General features: G+C 45.1%; 1 protein-coding gene and 1 long non-coding RNA gene across 8 annotated transcripts in view; one reads left to right on the forward strand and one right to left on the reverse strand.

Moving 5' to 3' along the window:
* Nucleotides 1–9479, reverse strand: part of LOC129466132 (uncharacterized) — a 64413-nt gene extending 54934 nt beyond the window's left edge. Inside the window, exons 1-2 of the long non-coding RNA XR_008652080.2 lie at nucleotides 9367–9479; nucleotides 5674–5711 (exon numbers count right to left, since the gene is read on the reverse strand). This is a non-coding gene — a long non-coding RNA (uncharacterized lncRNA). The remainder of the gene's footprint in view (nucleotides 1–5673; nucleotides 5712–9366) is intronic.
* LOC129466127 (cyclic AMP-dependent transcription factor ATF-7) overlaps nucleotides 1–15422 on the forward strand; it is a 125093-nt gene that overhangs the window by 89737 nt on the left and 19934 nt on the right. For all 7 annotated transcript variants that reach the window (XM_055249175.2, XM_063621482.1, XM_063621478.1 and 4 more), the window contains 5 exons: nucleotides 3770–3907; nucleotides 6586–6743; nucleotides 7981–8080; nucleotides 8616–8729; nucleotides 9343–9495. In XM_055249175.2, coding sequence (XP_055105150.1) covers nucleotides 3770–3907; nucleotides 6586–6743; nucleotides 7981–8080; nucleotides 8616–8729; nucleotides 9343–9495 — 663 coding nt within the window. The remainder of the gene's footprint in view (nucleotides 1–3769; nucleotides 3908–6585; nucleotides 6744–7980; nucleotides 8081–8615; nucleotides 8730–9342; nucleotides 9496–15422) is intronic.

Here is a 15422-nt window from a genome sequence, read left to right on the forward strand (position 1 = left end):
ATTGCATGGTATAGTGAGGCATGGGATCCTATCAGAATATAGAATAGCTGGAACTACTTCTATTTTTCCCTATATTTAAGAAAAAATTTCCATGGGAGTGCTTTCCTTCTAAGAGGGCATAGCAGGTAAATCAAGATAGTTATACATGACTTTTCCATCCAGTTTAAGTGGTAAGAAAGCAAGATAGTGTCTTTATCACTGGAGTTATTTCCAAGTTCCATAGATTTCTATGAGTTTCTTTTTATGGTCTCTCCCTCAAACTAACAGAAAGAGGGCTGCGTGAGGCATGGTGGTTCACACCTGTAATCCCAGTGCTTAGGGAGGCCACAACAGGAGGATCGCTGGAACTCAGGAGTTCGAGACCAACCTGGGCAGCATGGTGAGACCTATCTCTACAAAAAATTTAAAAATCAGCTGAGTGTGGTAGCACACACCTATGATCCTGGCTACTTAGGAGGCTGACCCTAGGAGGTCAAGGCTGCAGTTAGCCATGATTGAACCACTGCACTCCAGCCTGGGCAGTGGAACAACACCCTGTCTTTATTTATTTTATTTTATTATGATTATTATTTATTTTATTTTTTTTTTTTTTTTGAGACAGAGTCTCCCTCTGTCACCCTGGCTAGAGTGCAGTAGTGCAATCTCGGCTCACTGCAACCTCCACCTCCCAGGTTCAAGCGATTCTCCTGCCTCAGCCTCCCGAGTACCTGGGATTACAGGTGCATGCCACTACGCCTAGCTAATTTTTTAATATTTTTGGTAGAGATGGGGTTTTGCCATGTTGCCCAGGCTGGTCTCAAACCCCTGAGCTCAAGCAATCTGTCCACCTCAGCCTCCCAAAGTGCTGGGATTACAGGCGTGAGCCACTGCGCCTGGCCCAGACCGTGTCTTTAAATCAATTAATAAAAGCAGGAAAACTCAGTAGGACATATTTGTAGTTCTACTTTTTTTCCTTTCTTTTTTTTTTTTTTTGAGACGGAGTCTCGCTCTGTCATCCAGGTGGAGTGCAGTGGTGCAATCATGATGGCTCACTGCAACCTCTGCCTCCTGAGTTCAAGTGATTATCCTGCCTCAGCCTCCCAAGTAGCTGGGACTACAGGTCCATGCCACCATGCCTGGCTAATTTTTGTATTTTTAGTAGAGACAGGGTTTCACCATGTTGGCCTGGCTGGTCTCAAACTCTTGACCTCATGATCCACCCACCTCAGCCTCCCAAAGTGCTGGGATTACAAGCATGAGCCCCTGTGCCCAGCCTCTTTTTTTTTTTTTTTTGAGACACAGCCTCACTCTACTGCCCAGGCTAGAGTGCAGTGGTGCTTGCAACCTCAAACTCCCAGGCTCAAGTGATCCTCCCGCCTCAGTCCCTGGAGTAACTAGGACTACAGGCACTCACCACCACACCCAGCTAATTTTTGTATTTATTTTTAGAGATAGGGTTTTGCCATGTTGCCCACACTGGTCTTGAACTCCAGGGCTCAAGAGATCCACTAGCCTCAGCTTCCCAAAATGCTGAGATAACAAGCGTGAGCCACCACACCTGGTCTTGTAGTTCTACTTTCAAATAGCAGAACTAGCCACAGTCTTGTCATTTTTTTCTTTCATTCATTCATTCATTCATTCATTGACAGGGTCTTGCTCCGTCTCCCAGGCTAGAGTGCATTGGTAGAATCTTGGCTCACTGCAGCCTCCACCTCCTGAGCTTAACCAGTTCTCCCACCTCAGCCTCCCAAGTAGCTGGGACTACAGGCACGTACCACCATGCCTGACTAATATTTTTTCATAGAGACAGAGTTTCACTATGTTGCCCAGGCTGGTCTCAAACTCCTGGGCTCTAGCAATCCTCCCACCTCGAACTCCCAAAGTGCTGAGATTACAGGCATGAGCTACCACACCTGGCCAAGAAAGGGTTTTGCTATGTTGCACAGGCTGGTCTAGAATTTCTGGCTTCAGGTGATCCTCCCACCTTGGCCTCCCAAAGTGTTGAGATTACAGGCATGAGCCATCACACTTGGCCTATGAGGGATTTTATACCCAATTTATTATAGGCAAATTAAAGAAAATTAGCCTCCCATAAAAAGCTTCAAGTCTTTTTCATTGCCATTTTAGCTCAGTTGACACTTCCGGGAGACTAGTTCATAGTTAATCAGCCCTTTCCTCACTGTGCATTCCTTGGTGTTTCCTCCTGCCTGTACAGGAGTGGTCCTTACTTCCCCTTAATGAGAAGTACAGGCTCAGTGGAAGGGTCTCCAGAAGTGTTTAATGAGCGTGGAACTTTGCTGAACCACAGCTTTGCTAGGAGATGCCCTAGAGGATTTCAAATCTATGGTTGTATTTACTTACAGCCTTCTCCTTCCCACTAATCTCTGACTTAAGAGATCTCAGAATTAGCTAAATTGGACCTGACGTCTTAGAAATGTAGAAAAAATGAGGCAGAAATGAAGCTACCTTTGCTGTTGCTCACCCTCCTCAGATTGGGGAAAATGAACCACTACTACTTACTACTTTCTCTAATGTAGTAGATACCGCATTATCTTTAATTTACTCAGCTAGCTATCAAGAAGGGTTAAGGTAGCAAGGGAGGATCTTGAAACAAGCAGTTGCTTCACCAAGAAGCCTGGGATACGGGATAGATAGAACAAAGGATCCACTTTGTTATGAAACTGAACTGCAATGCCAACCCTCCAGTCCTGGTGCAGTGTCAAGGCCATTATCTCAGATGGTTTATTGTTCCCTACAAGGCCGTTTACAGCTCCACAGTTCTGTAAGGTGATTGCATCACTACCAGGAAAGTGCTTTCTTTCCTTTCTGGTTTTCTCCAGTCTTGCTCCTAAGACCAAGTTCTCATTTATTTCACCAATCAGATGATCAGCCTTTCTTTTCTTTGTTACCCCAAACCCCTTGTCTGCCTGATACATCCAGCACTAGATTTTGGGGTGAGATCACCATCAAGCATGGTGAGTTCCCCAGAAAATACCTTTCCTATCTGGTTTGCAGTACTTGAATAGCCAGTTTGTCTTTGTTTGCTTTTGGTAATTGGGTAATCTAGTCATCCTTGTTGGCAGAAAAAGTGTTCACAGCTCTCCAGTGGCCAGCAGATTCAGGAATTATTTTGATTTCCTGAAAAATATTATCATAATATTTGCATGGATTTAAATGGCATCTTTTTTTTCAGGTCTTTATAAATATTTGTTTACCATTGGTGAAGCAGGTATTATCTTCATCTTATAGTTGGGGAAACAGAAGCCCTGAGAATTACAGACAAAATAATTTGGCCAGAATTGTACATAAAACATAAGGCATCCGTATTTCTTGGCCCGACACAGTGCTCACGCCTGTAATCCCAACACTTTGGGAGGCTGAGGCAGGCGGATCACCTGAGGTCGGGAGTTCGGGATCAGCCTGACCAACGTGGAGAAACCCCATCTGTATTAAAAATAAAAAATTAGCTGGGCATGGTGGCACATGCCTGTAATCCCAGCTACTCGGGAGGCTGAGGCGAGAGAATCGCTTGAACTCCGGAGGTGGAAGTTGCAGTGAGACGAGATCGCACCATTGCACTCTAGCCTGGGCAACAAGATTGAAACTACGCCTCAAAAAACAAAACAAAACAAACATAAGGGGCCCACATTTATTTGACAAGCAGTTCAGTGCTTTGAACAAGAGCTGAACTTCTTAGAAGCACATTCCCTTATCTTGGAAATGGGAAAATATAGATTCAACCTGAAAGGAATCATAGGGTTAAACTCTGTTCATTTTTCTTTCACAACAGGCTGCTGCTGGGCCCCTTGACATGTCTCTACCTTCCACACCAGACATCAAAATCAAAGAAGAAGAGCCAGTGGAGGTAGACTCATCCCCACCTGATAGCCCTGCCTCTAGTCCCTGTTCCCCACCACTGAAGGAGAAGGTAAATTCTCTACCAAGGGTCATCTCAAATGTTAATTGATAAAGTTTTGATTCATTAATTATATAAATAGTGTGTCCTAACTACTCAGGAGGCCAAGATGGGAGAATCACTTGAACCCAGAAATTCAAGACTAGCCTGGACAACATGGAGAAACCCCATCTCTACTTGAGAGGATGAGGTGGAGGATCACTTAAGCCCTGGAGGTCGAGGCTGCAGTGAGCTGTGATTGCTCCACTGCACCCCAGCCTGGGCAACAGAGTGAGACTGTCTCAAGAAAAAAAGAAAGTATGTGTTATAGGAGGACTGATTGTATTTAAAGGAATGTTATTTAGAAGATTTATATAAATTATACCTATTCTCCTTCCCAGCAATTCCACTTATAAGTCTATATGGAAGAGAAATTAGTGCATATGTCTACCAAAAGAAGTATATTAGAATGTTCATAGCAATTGTATTCTTTTTTTGTTGTTGTTGTTGAGACAGTCTCACTCTGTCACCCAGGCTGGAGTGTAATGGTGTGATCTTGGCTCACTGCAACCTCTGCCTCCCAGGTCTGAGCGATTCTCCTGCCTCAGCCTCCCAAGTAGCTGGGACTACAGGTGCGTGCCACCATGCCCAGCTAATTTTTGTACTTTTAGTAGAGATGGGGTTTCACCACATTTGTCAGGCTGGTCTCAAACTCCTGACCTCAGATGATCTGCCCGCCTTGGCCTCCCAAAGTACTGGGGTTACAGGATTGAGCCACCACGCCTGGCCAGCAATTGTATTCTTAATAGCCAAAAATCAGTCAGGTGTGGTGGCTCATTCCTGTAATCCCAGCACTTTGGGAGGCCAAGGCGGTGGAATCACTTGAGGCCGGGAGTTCGAGACCAGCCTGGCCAACATAATGAAACCCCATCTCTACCAAAAATACAAAAATTAGCTGGGTGTGGTGGTGTGTGCCTATAATCCCAGCTACTCGGGAGGCTGAGATAGGAGAATCGCTTGAACACAGGAGGCCAAGGTTTCAGTGGGCCAAGATTGCACCATTGCACTCCAGCCTGAGCAACAGAGCAAAACGCCATCTCAAAAAAAAAAAAGCGAACTGATAATTATACAGCAGTGTGAGTGAATCCCACAAACATATCCAACAACAACAAAAAGTCATACACAAAAGTACATGCTTATGAAATTCAAGAAGAGGCAAAACTGTTTGACGATGATAGAACTCAGGATAGCGTTTACCTCCTGTGAAGGAATGGTGTGGATTGGAAAGGGACATAGAACTTTCTGGGGTGCTGGAAATGGCCTGTATCCTGATTTTACATCTGTAACAAGTCATCTTGTTTTTTTTTTTCTTTTGAGACAAAGTCTCGCTCTGATGCCCAGGCTGGAGTGCAGTGGTGCAATCTCAGCTCACTGCAACGTCTGCCTCCCAGGCTCAAGCAATTCTCTTGCTTCAGCCTCCCAAAGTGCTGGGATTACAGACGTGAGCACCGCACCCAGCCTAAAAGTCATTTTGTTGTTATGACTTTAATGCACATCACTGTATGTTATACCTCAATTAATAAGTGAGAAAGAAAAATTCACATAATTCATAAATTGAACATCTAACAGTTTCGAAAAAATGTCATCCTAGAGAGAAGTGATTTAAAGGAAGTATCTACTAGGAGTCTGATGATTATTCTTTTTAAAGGAAGTACTTTCATGAAGTACTATTTTTAAGACATTTATTGAAATATAGTACATGTACGGAAAAGTATATAAATTATAATTATATAACTTACTGAATTTTCACGAAGTCAATAGCCTGTATAACCAGCACCTAGATCAAAAACATTTTATTAGAACCTCAGAAGCCCCCTCATGCTTCCTCCTTTCAATCTACTGCTCTGCCAGTGGTTGTTAATTTTAACATCCACTATGGATAGAGCATCTATATCTCCTGTTACTTCCCTCCAAATTTGGCTTGATAACTTCTCAAATCTGTCTTCTCATAAACATTACAACCATCCCATCTCCTCCCTTTTTTTTTTTTTTTGAGACAGTCTCGCTCTGTCGTCAGGCTGGAGTGCAGTGGCGTGATCTCAGCTCACTGCAACCTCCTCCACCTCTCTCCTCCCTTTTCATCAGCAACAAAGTCCTAGAGACTGCCTGGGGATGCTCTCAAGGCCATTTGACCACAGGCAGTCTAAGATCTTAAGAAGTTAACAATGAGAGCAGTTTGTTTTATTACAGTATGATCATTATCCAAACTTCCATAGCCCTTTTTTAAGAGGTGTATTGGAGATGTTGGGTTGCCTCATTACCAGTATACCTGCCTTTTCCCATTGAAGTTCAGAGGACACTTGGCATCAAGTTTAGAATGAGAGTATCTAGATTGTGAAAAATTATAACAGTCTCTAGAATTTATATGGTACTACAGTGCTGCTTCAGAGATTTCAAGTGATATTCCAACTGTCATCTTATTTATGTAGCCATTGTCTCTGAAAGGGGAGATGACCAAGAGATCTTAATACACCATTCCTCCTGAATGGATGAGTGAGTTATGGGTCCCTGATCCTGATGGAATCAGGTCATGATTTAATGAGTTGCTCTAATGTTCTTTCCAATAAATTTGTACTAGATTTTACCATCTGTATATTTCCCTATAAGCACACCTTAAAACATTTTGTGATCTGTTGGTTTCTTCTCTCCAGGAGGTTACCCCAAAGCCTGTTCTGATCTCTACCCCCACACCCACCATTGTACGTCCTGGCTCCCTGCCTCTCCACTTGGGCTATGATCCACTTCATCCAACCCTTCCCTCTCCAACCTCTGTCATCACACAGGCTCCACCATCCAGCAGGCAAGTGGGGTAAGTACAGAGAGCAGGGAGAAGTAGTGAAGGCTGCATTTCTTTCCATTACATGAAACTATTTGATAAAACTGGGACTGTTTCTCAATACCCAAGGAAAATAAGTCACTGAGATTATCTCTCAAAATAAATTTTTCCCCCATAAACAGAATCTTCTTTACCTTTTTAATAGACAAGCAAATATTTATTTGGGGGTAATACTTTTTTTTTTTTCTTTGAGATGGAGTCTCGCTCTGTCACCCAGGCTGGAGTGCAGTGGTGTGATCTCGGCTCACTGCAAGCTCTGCTTCCCGGGTTCAGGCCATTCTCCTGCCTCAGCCTCTTGAGTAGCTGGGACCACAGGTGCCTGCAACCACGCCCGGCTACTTTTTTGTATTTTTAGTAGAGACGGGGTTTCGCCGTGTTAGCCAGGATGATCTCTATCTCCTGACCTCGTGATCCACCCGCCTCAGCCTCCCAAAGTGCTGGGATTACAGGCGTGAGCCACCGCACCCGGCCGGGGGTAGTACTTTCTTAATTTAAGGGTTTAATACTTCTTTAATCTAAAAAGGGGAGCTCTTAAAACATTAGAAGTTCATTACAGTGTGGAAACCACACCCTATAGAAGTCTACTGGGGTGCTACTGAATGAAACACTGAAACCCATTAAGTCTCCTCAGTCCCAGTTAGGGTTCTTGGTCTTTGCCATCTCTAATTTTATTTGTCTGTTTGTCTTCACTCCTGGCACGGTACCCATGCGTTAAGAGGCTGTTGTCAGGATTCAGATTCTTAGAGCTTATTGTTCTCTGGACCCACTAGGAAAAATAAAAAGGGACAGCTTCTTTTTGAGGCAGGGTAGAGCAAGCCATAGAAAGGAACAAGAGAAACATTCAGATTTGGCCATCATGTGACCTAACTCAGCTTTGCAAAATGACGACTTTGATCCAACTCCCCCTTTCCCAAGGCAAGCCAGTGGTAGGGATGTTTAATTGTTCTAAACCTTTTAATAGGATTAGCTTCCTACTATTTGAGTTTGCTTAATTTGCAAGGTATAAAGATTTTGCAATTTTTTTCCATCTATAAGGTAAGTTGAATAGGATTCCCTGCCTTCTCACCTTCATGAGGGTGTCAAGATTTTTACCATGCTGCCCTATACCTTCCCTAACTAGAGAAGACTGGAAAATCTTCTGTAATTATAGGAGGAAGATCCATGGACAAAAGGTCTGTGTTATGCGCATTTCACTTCATGTCTCCTCTAGGTCTCCCACTGGCTCCCTCCCTCTTGTCATGCATCTTGCTAATGGACAGACCATGCCTGTGTTGCCAGGGCCTCCAGTACAGATGCCGTCTGTTATATCGGTGAGCTCTGTAGTTGGGGCAGCCAACCCTACCAACATGGTAATCCTTCCCTTCCACCTGAATGGTCATAAAACACACATGAGCCCCAGGGAAGTGTGGGCTCTGATCTATATTAGTTGAGCGTGGCAGCCTGCCTAAACTCTTCACTAACCTCTGCCAATCCAGCACTATGGAACACTAGATAAAGACTCATCTGGACAATTGGCTCCTGGTCTAGGAATTGATCTTGCCAGCCCACTGATTAGTTGCTTTCACTTGGCACATAGCACCTCCCAAATTGCCCAACGTTTTCCTCAAGATAACAGCCCCAACCCTTCCTGCAGAAATTGCCCCAACACTGAAGGATTAAATTCCCTACTCTGTGGTACTCCATGGAGAAAGGTATTTCCCAGGCTGTCCCTGCATGCCCTATGGGCACGTTGCACACAACAGGCCCTGATGTGCCAATCTCAAAAGCACTTCATTTTAGGGAAACTGTTGCCCCACCGATGGTATTATATTCCCTTCTGTTTTTTTTTTCCTTCTCTCGATCCAGCTGGCCAGACCTGTGTCCATGGTGCCCAACATTCCTGGTATCCCTGGCCCACCAGTTAACAGCAGTGGCTCCATTTCTCCCTCTGGCCACCCTATTCCATCAGAAGCCAAGATGGTGAGTACATCCCAGCCTGGGGCAATGTTGGCCTTTCTGAAAGAAGTGGGTGATATCAGTGTAGGTCTTTTAAGCGAGCCAAGCAAAGGAACCTTCTGGGGCTTGCAAAGCTAAGGACTCCCTGCTGTGGGGTCTGGAAAAGAAAAGACTCTGATTCATAGCTCCCATCTCCTCTCCTCACCTTTAGAGCCTGGTACATAGACCATGGCAGTGAAAAGAGGCAGCACAGATTGTTTGGAATGGAACACTTGCCGTTTTAGGGTGACAGATGGAGGGTGGGCGAGTGGGCAGGGGAGCTGGCCAAGAGGTGAATAGCTGCGTAACCAGCATTTGGCCAGGCTTCAGGAGAGAGCTTTCATCTGGACACTATTGCTTTAACAACCCCCAGCCCCCAACTGTGCCCAGGATGATAGCCAGGGAACAGAGTAGGCATTTTAGGGATCCAGGTGCACATTTTCTCTGCCTGTCATTTTCTCTTAATTCCTCTGTTAAGGGAGAACTAGAGTGGAAATTTTAGCTATCTATAAGGTCAATAATAAAATCTAAGGCCACTCTTCTCATCCTTGATAGAATCTTATCCTTAACAAGCATTTTTTCTTATCTTTGACCACAGAGACTGAAAGCCACCCTAACTCACCAAGTCTCCTCAATCAATGGTGGTTGTGGAATGGTGGTGGGTACTGCCAGCACCATGGTGACAGCCCGCCCAGAGCAGAGCCAGATCCTCATCCAGCACCCTGATGCCCCATCCCCTGCCCAGCCACAGGTCAGTGGCTCTTACTCTTTATGTCATATCTTTATGACGTATCTTTATGTCATATCTATTGTTCAAGGAGCAGAAAATTAGAGAAGAATGGACTTCAGCTTTCTGGGTTTCTTCCTCCTAACTTTGCTTCTTGATGGCAGTTTGACTACAGCAAAATGTACCATTCTTTTTATTATTTATTTATTTTTATTTTAGCTGAGACCATCATTTAATAGCAAAAACACACCATTCTTTGTTCACCCTTGTGTTAGACTTTCATGCAAACAGACTGAGTAATGCAGAACTGTTGCAGCAGCGGCCTCGCTTTTTTTTTTTTTTTGAGATGGAGTTTCGCCCTTGTTGCCTAGGCTGGAGTGCAGTGGTGCAGTCTCAGCTCCTTGCAACCTCTGCCTCCCGGGCTTAAGTGATTCTTCTGCCTCAGCATCCCGAGTAGCCAGGATTACAGGCACCCACCACCATGCCCAGCTAATTTTTTGTATTTTTAGTAGAGATGGGGTTTCACCATGTTGGCCAGGCTGGTCTCGAACTGACCTGAGGTGATCCACCCACCTCAGCCTCCCAGAGTGCTGGGATTCCAGGCGTGAGCCACCATGCCCGGCCCCATTTTTTCCATATGTGAGTCATGGTTTAGTGTATCTGTAGAGTCCTCCAAAATATGACAGAGCCTTACTTTAAGCCACACACTAAACAAAAGAGGCTCCCCTAGTCTCTTTCCTATCTATTAAGTCTTAAATAAAAGTAATTAATAACTTACCTGATAAGATTTTACAACAAAAACCATAACAATATATTAATGAAATGTGATGTTACAGTATTAAGATACCTCAATAAAAAATAGGCCGGGTGAGGTGGCTCACACCTGTAATCCCAGCACTTTGGGAGGCCGAGGCAGGCAGATCTCCTGAGGTCAGGAGATCAAGACAAGCCTGGCCAACATGGCAAAACCCTGTCTCTACTAAAAATACAAAAACTTAGCTGGGCATGGTGATGTGCACCTGTAATCCCAGCTACTCAGGAGGCTGAGGCAGGAGAATCGCTTGAACCTAGGAGGTGGAGGTTGCAGTGAGCTGAGATCACACCACTGCATTCCAGCCTGGGTGATAGAGTGAGACTTTGTCTCAAAAGAAACAAACTAACAACAACAAGAAAAAAAAAAAAAAAACACCAAAAAACACCTCATTACCAATTAAATCCCTTTTTATCACAGAGAAACCAAAATCTTAAAAAAGGCAGAGGGGTCCCATTTAGTTACCCATTTCTCTTCTCAAGGAGATCTCAGTTTTAACAAGATTCTTTGGAAACTGAATAGTCCTCAGTTTTCATATCATCTGCACTGGACAGGTGACAGCACCTGAGATTAGTTTCTAGAATTATACCCTTTGCCTGGCCTCTCTTTTCCTGATGTCACCACCTGTTTCATCAGTTACTGCCACATGTCCAAACATTTCATGGCCATATGCTACAGTAAAGCTTGGCCAACAACAAAAGCTTTGAGTTTTCCTGTTGGAAGCCAAGCCTGTGTACCCTCCTGTAACCCCACTGAAGCCAGTCCTGAAGATGGCAAAGCAGTAGCCCCCTTGCCTGAGTTGTGCTGCCTTCTCTCCTGGGGAAATGACATAGCTTCCTTTTTAGTTTTATTTGTTTATTTTTAAAATTTGTATTATAAATAGGCCGGGCTCAGTGGCTCACGCCTGTAATCCCAGCATTTTGGGAGGCCGAGGTGGGCGGATCACAAGGTCAGGAGTTCGAGACCAGACTGACCAACACGGTGAAACCCTATCTCTACTAAAAAAAATACAAAAATTAGCCAAGCATGGTGGCGCACGCCTGTAAGCCCAGCTACTCAGGAGGCTGAGGCAGAAGAATCACTTGAGCCTGGGAGGTGGAGGCTGCAGTGAGCCGAGATCGTACGACTGCACTCCAGCCTGGGCTACACAGCAAGACTCCGTCTCAAAAAAATATATAAATATATATGTATTTTATATATATAATAGATAATAGTAGAGGGACAGGCGCGGTGGCTCACACCTGTAATCTCAGCACTTTGGGAGGCCAAGGCAGGTGGATCACCTGAGGTCAGGAGTTCAAGACCAGCCTGACCAACATGGTGAAACTCGTCTCTACTAAAAATACAAAAAAAAATTAGCCAGGCGTGGTGGCGCATGCCTGTAATCCCAGCTACTCAGGAGGCCAAGGCATGAGAATCGCTCGAACCCGCAAGGCGGAGGCTGCAGTGAGCCGAGATTGCACCATTGCAATCTCATTGAGCAACAAGAGTGAAACTCCGTCTTAAATAAATAACTAAATAAATAATAGTAGAGACAGAGTCTCACTATGTTGCCCAGCCTGGTCATGAGTTACTGTACCTGAAGCCAGTCCTGAACATGGTAAAGCATGTCCAGCTTCCTCTTTTTTTTATGTATATAATTTTAAAAGAGATGGAGTCTCGCCATGTTGCCCAGGCTAGTCTCATACTCCTGGACTCAAGCAGTCCTCCCACCTCAGCCTCCCAAAGTGCTGCGATTATAGGCCCTAGCCACCATGCCCAACCCCAGCTTCCTTTTTAATCAATACTGATTCCTTTCCTTGTCGTTCTTCCCGTTTCTCTTGGCCTAGTCTTTCACCCCCATTCCCTGCATGACTTACTGAATTGCCTGTGACAAAATAGAAACCTTTCCTTTCCCCTATCCTCCCAAAGAACTAATTTTTTCTTTTCTTTCCTTTTCTTTTTTTTTTTTTAAGCTGGAGTCTCGCTCTGTCACCCAGGCTAGAGTGCAGTGGCACGATCTCGGCTCACTGCAACCTCCGCCTCCCTGGTTCAAGCGATTTTCCTGCCTCAGCCTCCCGAGTAGCTGGGCTTACAGGCACCCACCATCATGCCCGGCTAATTTTTGTATTTTCAGTAGAGACGGAGTTTCACCATGTTGGCCAGGCTGGTCTCAAACTCCTGACCCTCAGGTGATCCACCCGCCTTGGCCTCCCAAAGTGCTGGGATTACAGGCGTGAGCCACCGTGCCCGGCCAATTTTTTGTATTTTAGTAGAGACGGAGTTTCACCGTGTTGCCCAGGCTGGTCTCGAACCCCTGAGCTCAGGCAATCCACCCGCCTTGGCCTCCCAAAGTGCTGGGATTACAGGCATGAACTACTGCACCTGGCCATGAAGGACTAATCTTTACATGTGCTCCAGTCAGCTAAAGATAAAGAGGAAGCCGAAATTCTCAGGAGAATTACTGTGAATTTCTTATACAATGAGAAACAGTGAACCAAGGCCTCTAGTTCATTAAATTGAGCTGGAAATTTCTTCTCCATTTTTTTTATTTTGGGAGAGATAATATTAGTCTGAATTTTAAAAAATTATTTCTTGGCCGGGCAGGGTGGCTCACGTCTGTAATCCCAGCACTTTGGGAGGCTGAGGTGGGTGGATCCCAAGGTCAGGAGATCGAGACCATCCTGGCTAACACAGTGAAACCCCATCTCTACTAAAAATACAAAAAATTAGCCAGGCGTGGTGGCAGGTGCCTGTAGTCCCAGCTACTCAGGAGACTGAGGCAGGAGAATTGCTTGAACCCGGGAGGTGGAGGTTACAGTGAGCCAAGATTGCACCACTGCACTCCAGTCACGCACCACTGCACTCCAGCCTGGGTGACACAGCAAGACTCCCATCTCAAAAAAATAAAATCATTTCTTAATTATCTATATTAATGGAGAATATAATTCAGTAGGGCCTAGAGTAGAGTACAAGATTATTTTTTTTTTTGTCAGAGTCTCACTCTGTCACTCTGGCTGGAGTGCAGTGGTGTGATCTTGGCTCACTGCAACCTCTATCCTGGTCTAAGCCATGCCTCAGCCTCCCAAGTAGCCAGGATTACAGGTGCGCACCACCATGCCCAGCTGATTTTTATATTTTTAGTAGAGGTGGGATTTCACCATGTTGGCCAGGCTAGTCTTGAACTCATGGCCTCAAGTGACCACCTGCCTCGGCCTCCCAAAGTGTTGGGATTACAGGCGTGAACCACCATGCCCAGCATCTTTTTTTTTGTTTGTTTTTGAGTCGGGTTCTTGCTCTGTTGCCCAGGCTGGAGTGCAATGGGACAGTCATGGCTCACTTGCAGCCTCAACCTTCTGGGCTCAAATGATCCGCCCACTTCAGCCTCCTAAGAAGCTGGAATGACAGGAATGCATCACCATGCCCAGCTAATTTTATTTATTTGTAGAAACGGATCTCACTATGTTGCCCAGACTGGTCTCAAACTCCTGGGCTCCAGTGATTCTCCCAACCTTGGCCTCCCAAAGTGCTGGGATTACAGGCATAAGCCACTGCGCCTGGCCTCACATATAACTTTTTTATTTTTTTATTTTTGTTTTTTATTTTTTGAGACAGGGTCTCGCTCTGTTGCCCAGGCTGGAGTGCAGTGGCGCAATCTCGGCTCACTGCAACCTCCGCCTCCCAGGTTCAACCAAGTCTCCTGCCTCAGCCTCCAGATAGCCGGAATTACAGGCATGCGCCACCACGCCCAGCTAATTTTTGTATTTTTAGTAGAGACGGGGTTTCACCATGTTGGCCAGGCTGGTCTTGAACTTCTGACCTCAGGTGATCCGCCCGCCTCGGCCTCCCAAAGTGCTGGGATTACAGGCATGAGCCACGGCGCCTGGCCCAACTTTTTTATTTTTTACTTTTTTAGATACTGAGTGTTGCTCTGTCGCCCAGGCTGGAGTGCAGTGGTGCAATCTCAGCTCACTGCAACCTCCCCCTCCCGGGTTCAAGCGATTCTCCTGTCTCAGCCTCCCAAGTAGCTGGGATTACAGGCGCCTGCCACCACACCTGGATAATTTTTGTATTTTTAGTAGAGACGGGGTTTTGCCATGTTGGCCAGGCTGGTCTCGAACTCCTGACCTCAGGTGATCCACCCGCCTTGGCCTCCCAAAGTATTGGGATTACAGTCATGAGCCACTGCATCCGGCCATGTATAACTTTTGACTCCCCAAAAACTATACTAATAGTCTACTGTTGACCAGAAGCCATCCCAATAACATAGAGTTGTTTTAACACACATTTTGTATGTTACATGTATTATCTACTGTATTCCTACAATAAAGGATGCTAGAGAAAAGAAAATATTAAGAAAATCATAAGGAGGAGACAATATATTTACTATTCATTAAAATAGAAGTGGAGTATCATAAAAGTCTTCATCCTCCTCATCATCTTCACATTGAGGAGGAGGAGGAGGAGGAGGAGGGCTTGGTCTTGCTGTCTCGGGGGTGGCAGAGGCAGAAGAGGTGGAGAAGTTAGAAAGGGGGCCAGAGAAGCAGGTACACTTGGTATAACTTTTTTTTTTTTTTTTTTTTTTTTGAGACCGAGTTTCACTCTTGTTAGCCAGGCTGGAGTGCAATGGCTCAATCTCGGCTCACTGCAGCCTCTACCTCCCAGGTTCAAGCAATTCTCCTGCCTCAGCCTCCCAAGTAGCTGGGATTACAGGCACGTGCCACCACGTGTGGCTAATTTTGTATTTTTAGTAGAGATGGGGTTTCTCCATGTTGGTCAGGCTGATCTCAAACTCCCGACCTCAAGTGATCCACCTGCCTCGGCCTCCCAAAGTGCTGGGATTACAGGCATGAGCCACCGTGCCCAGCTGGTCGGTATAACTTATTTTTTTAAATCTGCATGTAAGTGGACGACCTTTGCAGCTCAAGCCTGTGTTCAAGGCTGAACTTTTTTCTACAGATGGTTGACCTTTCTACATTTTAAGAAATTTTTGGCTTCTATTATAAAATTGGCCTTTCTTCTCCAAGTGCATCCCAACTAACAGAAAGGGATCATCCAAAAGTGCTTTAGTGACAAGGAACTTCAGCTTGAACTTTAAAAACAAGACAGTCCTATATCACCAATTTGTAAAGGGATTAAACATTTTTTGTTTATAAACAAA

This window comes from Symphalangus syndactylus, chromosome 17 (assembly GCF_028878055.3).
Source record: "Symphalangus syndactylus isolate Jambi chromosome 17, NHGRI_mSymSyn1-v2.1_pri, whole genome shotgun sequence".
Taxonomy (NCBI): domain Eukaryota; kingdom Metazoa; phylum Chordata; class Mammalia; order Primates; family Hylobatidae; genus Symphalangus; species Symphalangus syndactylus.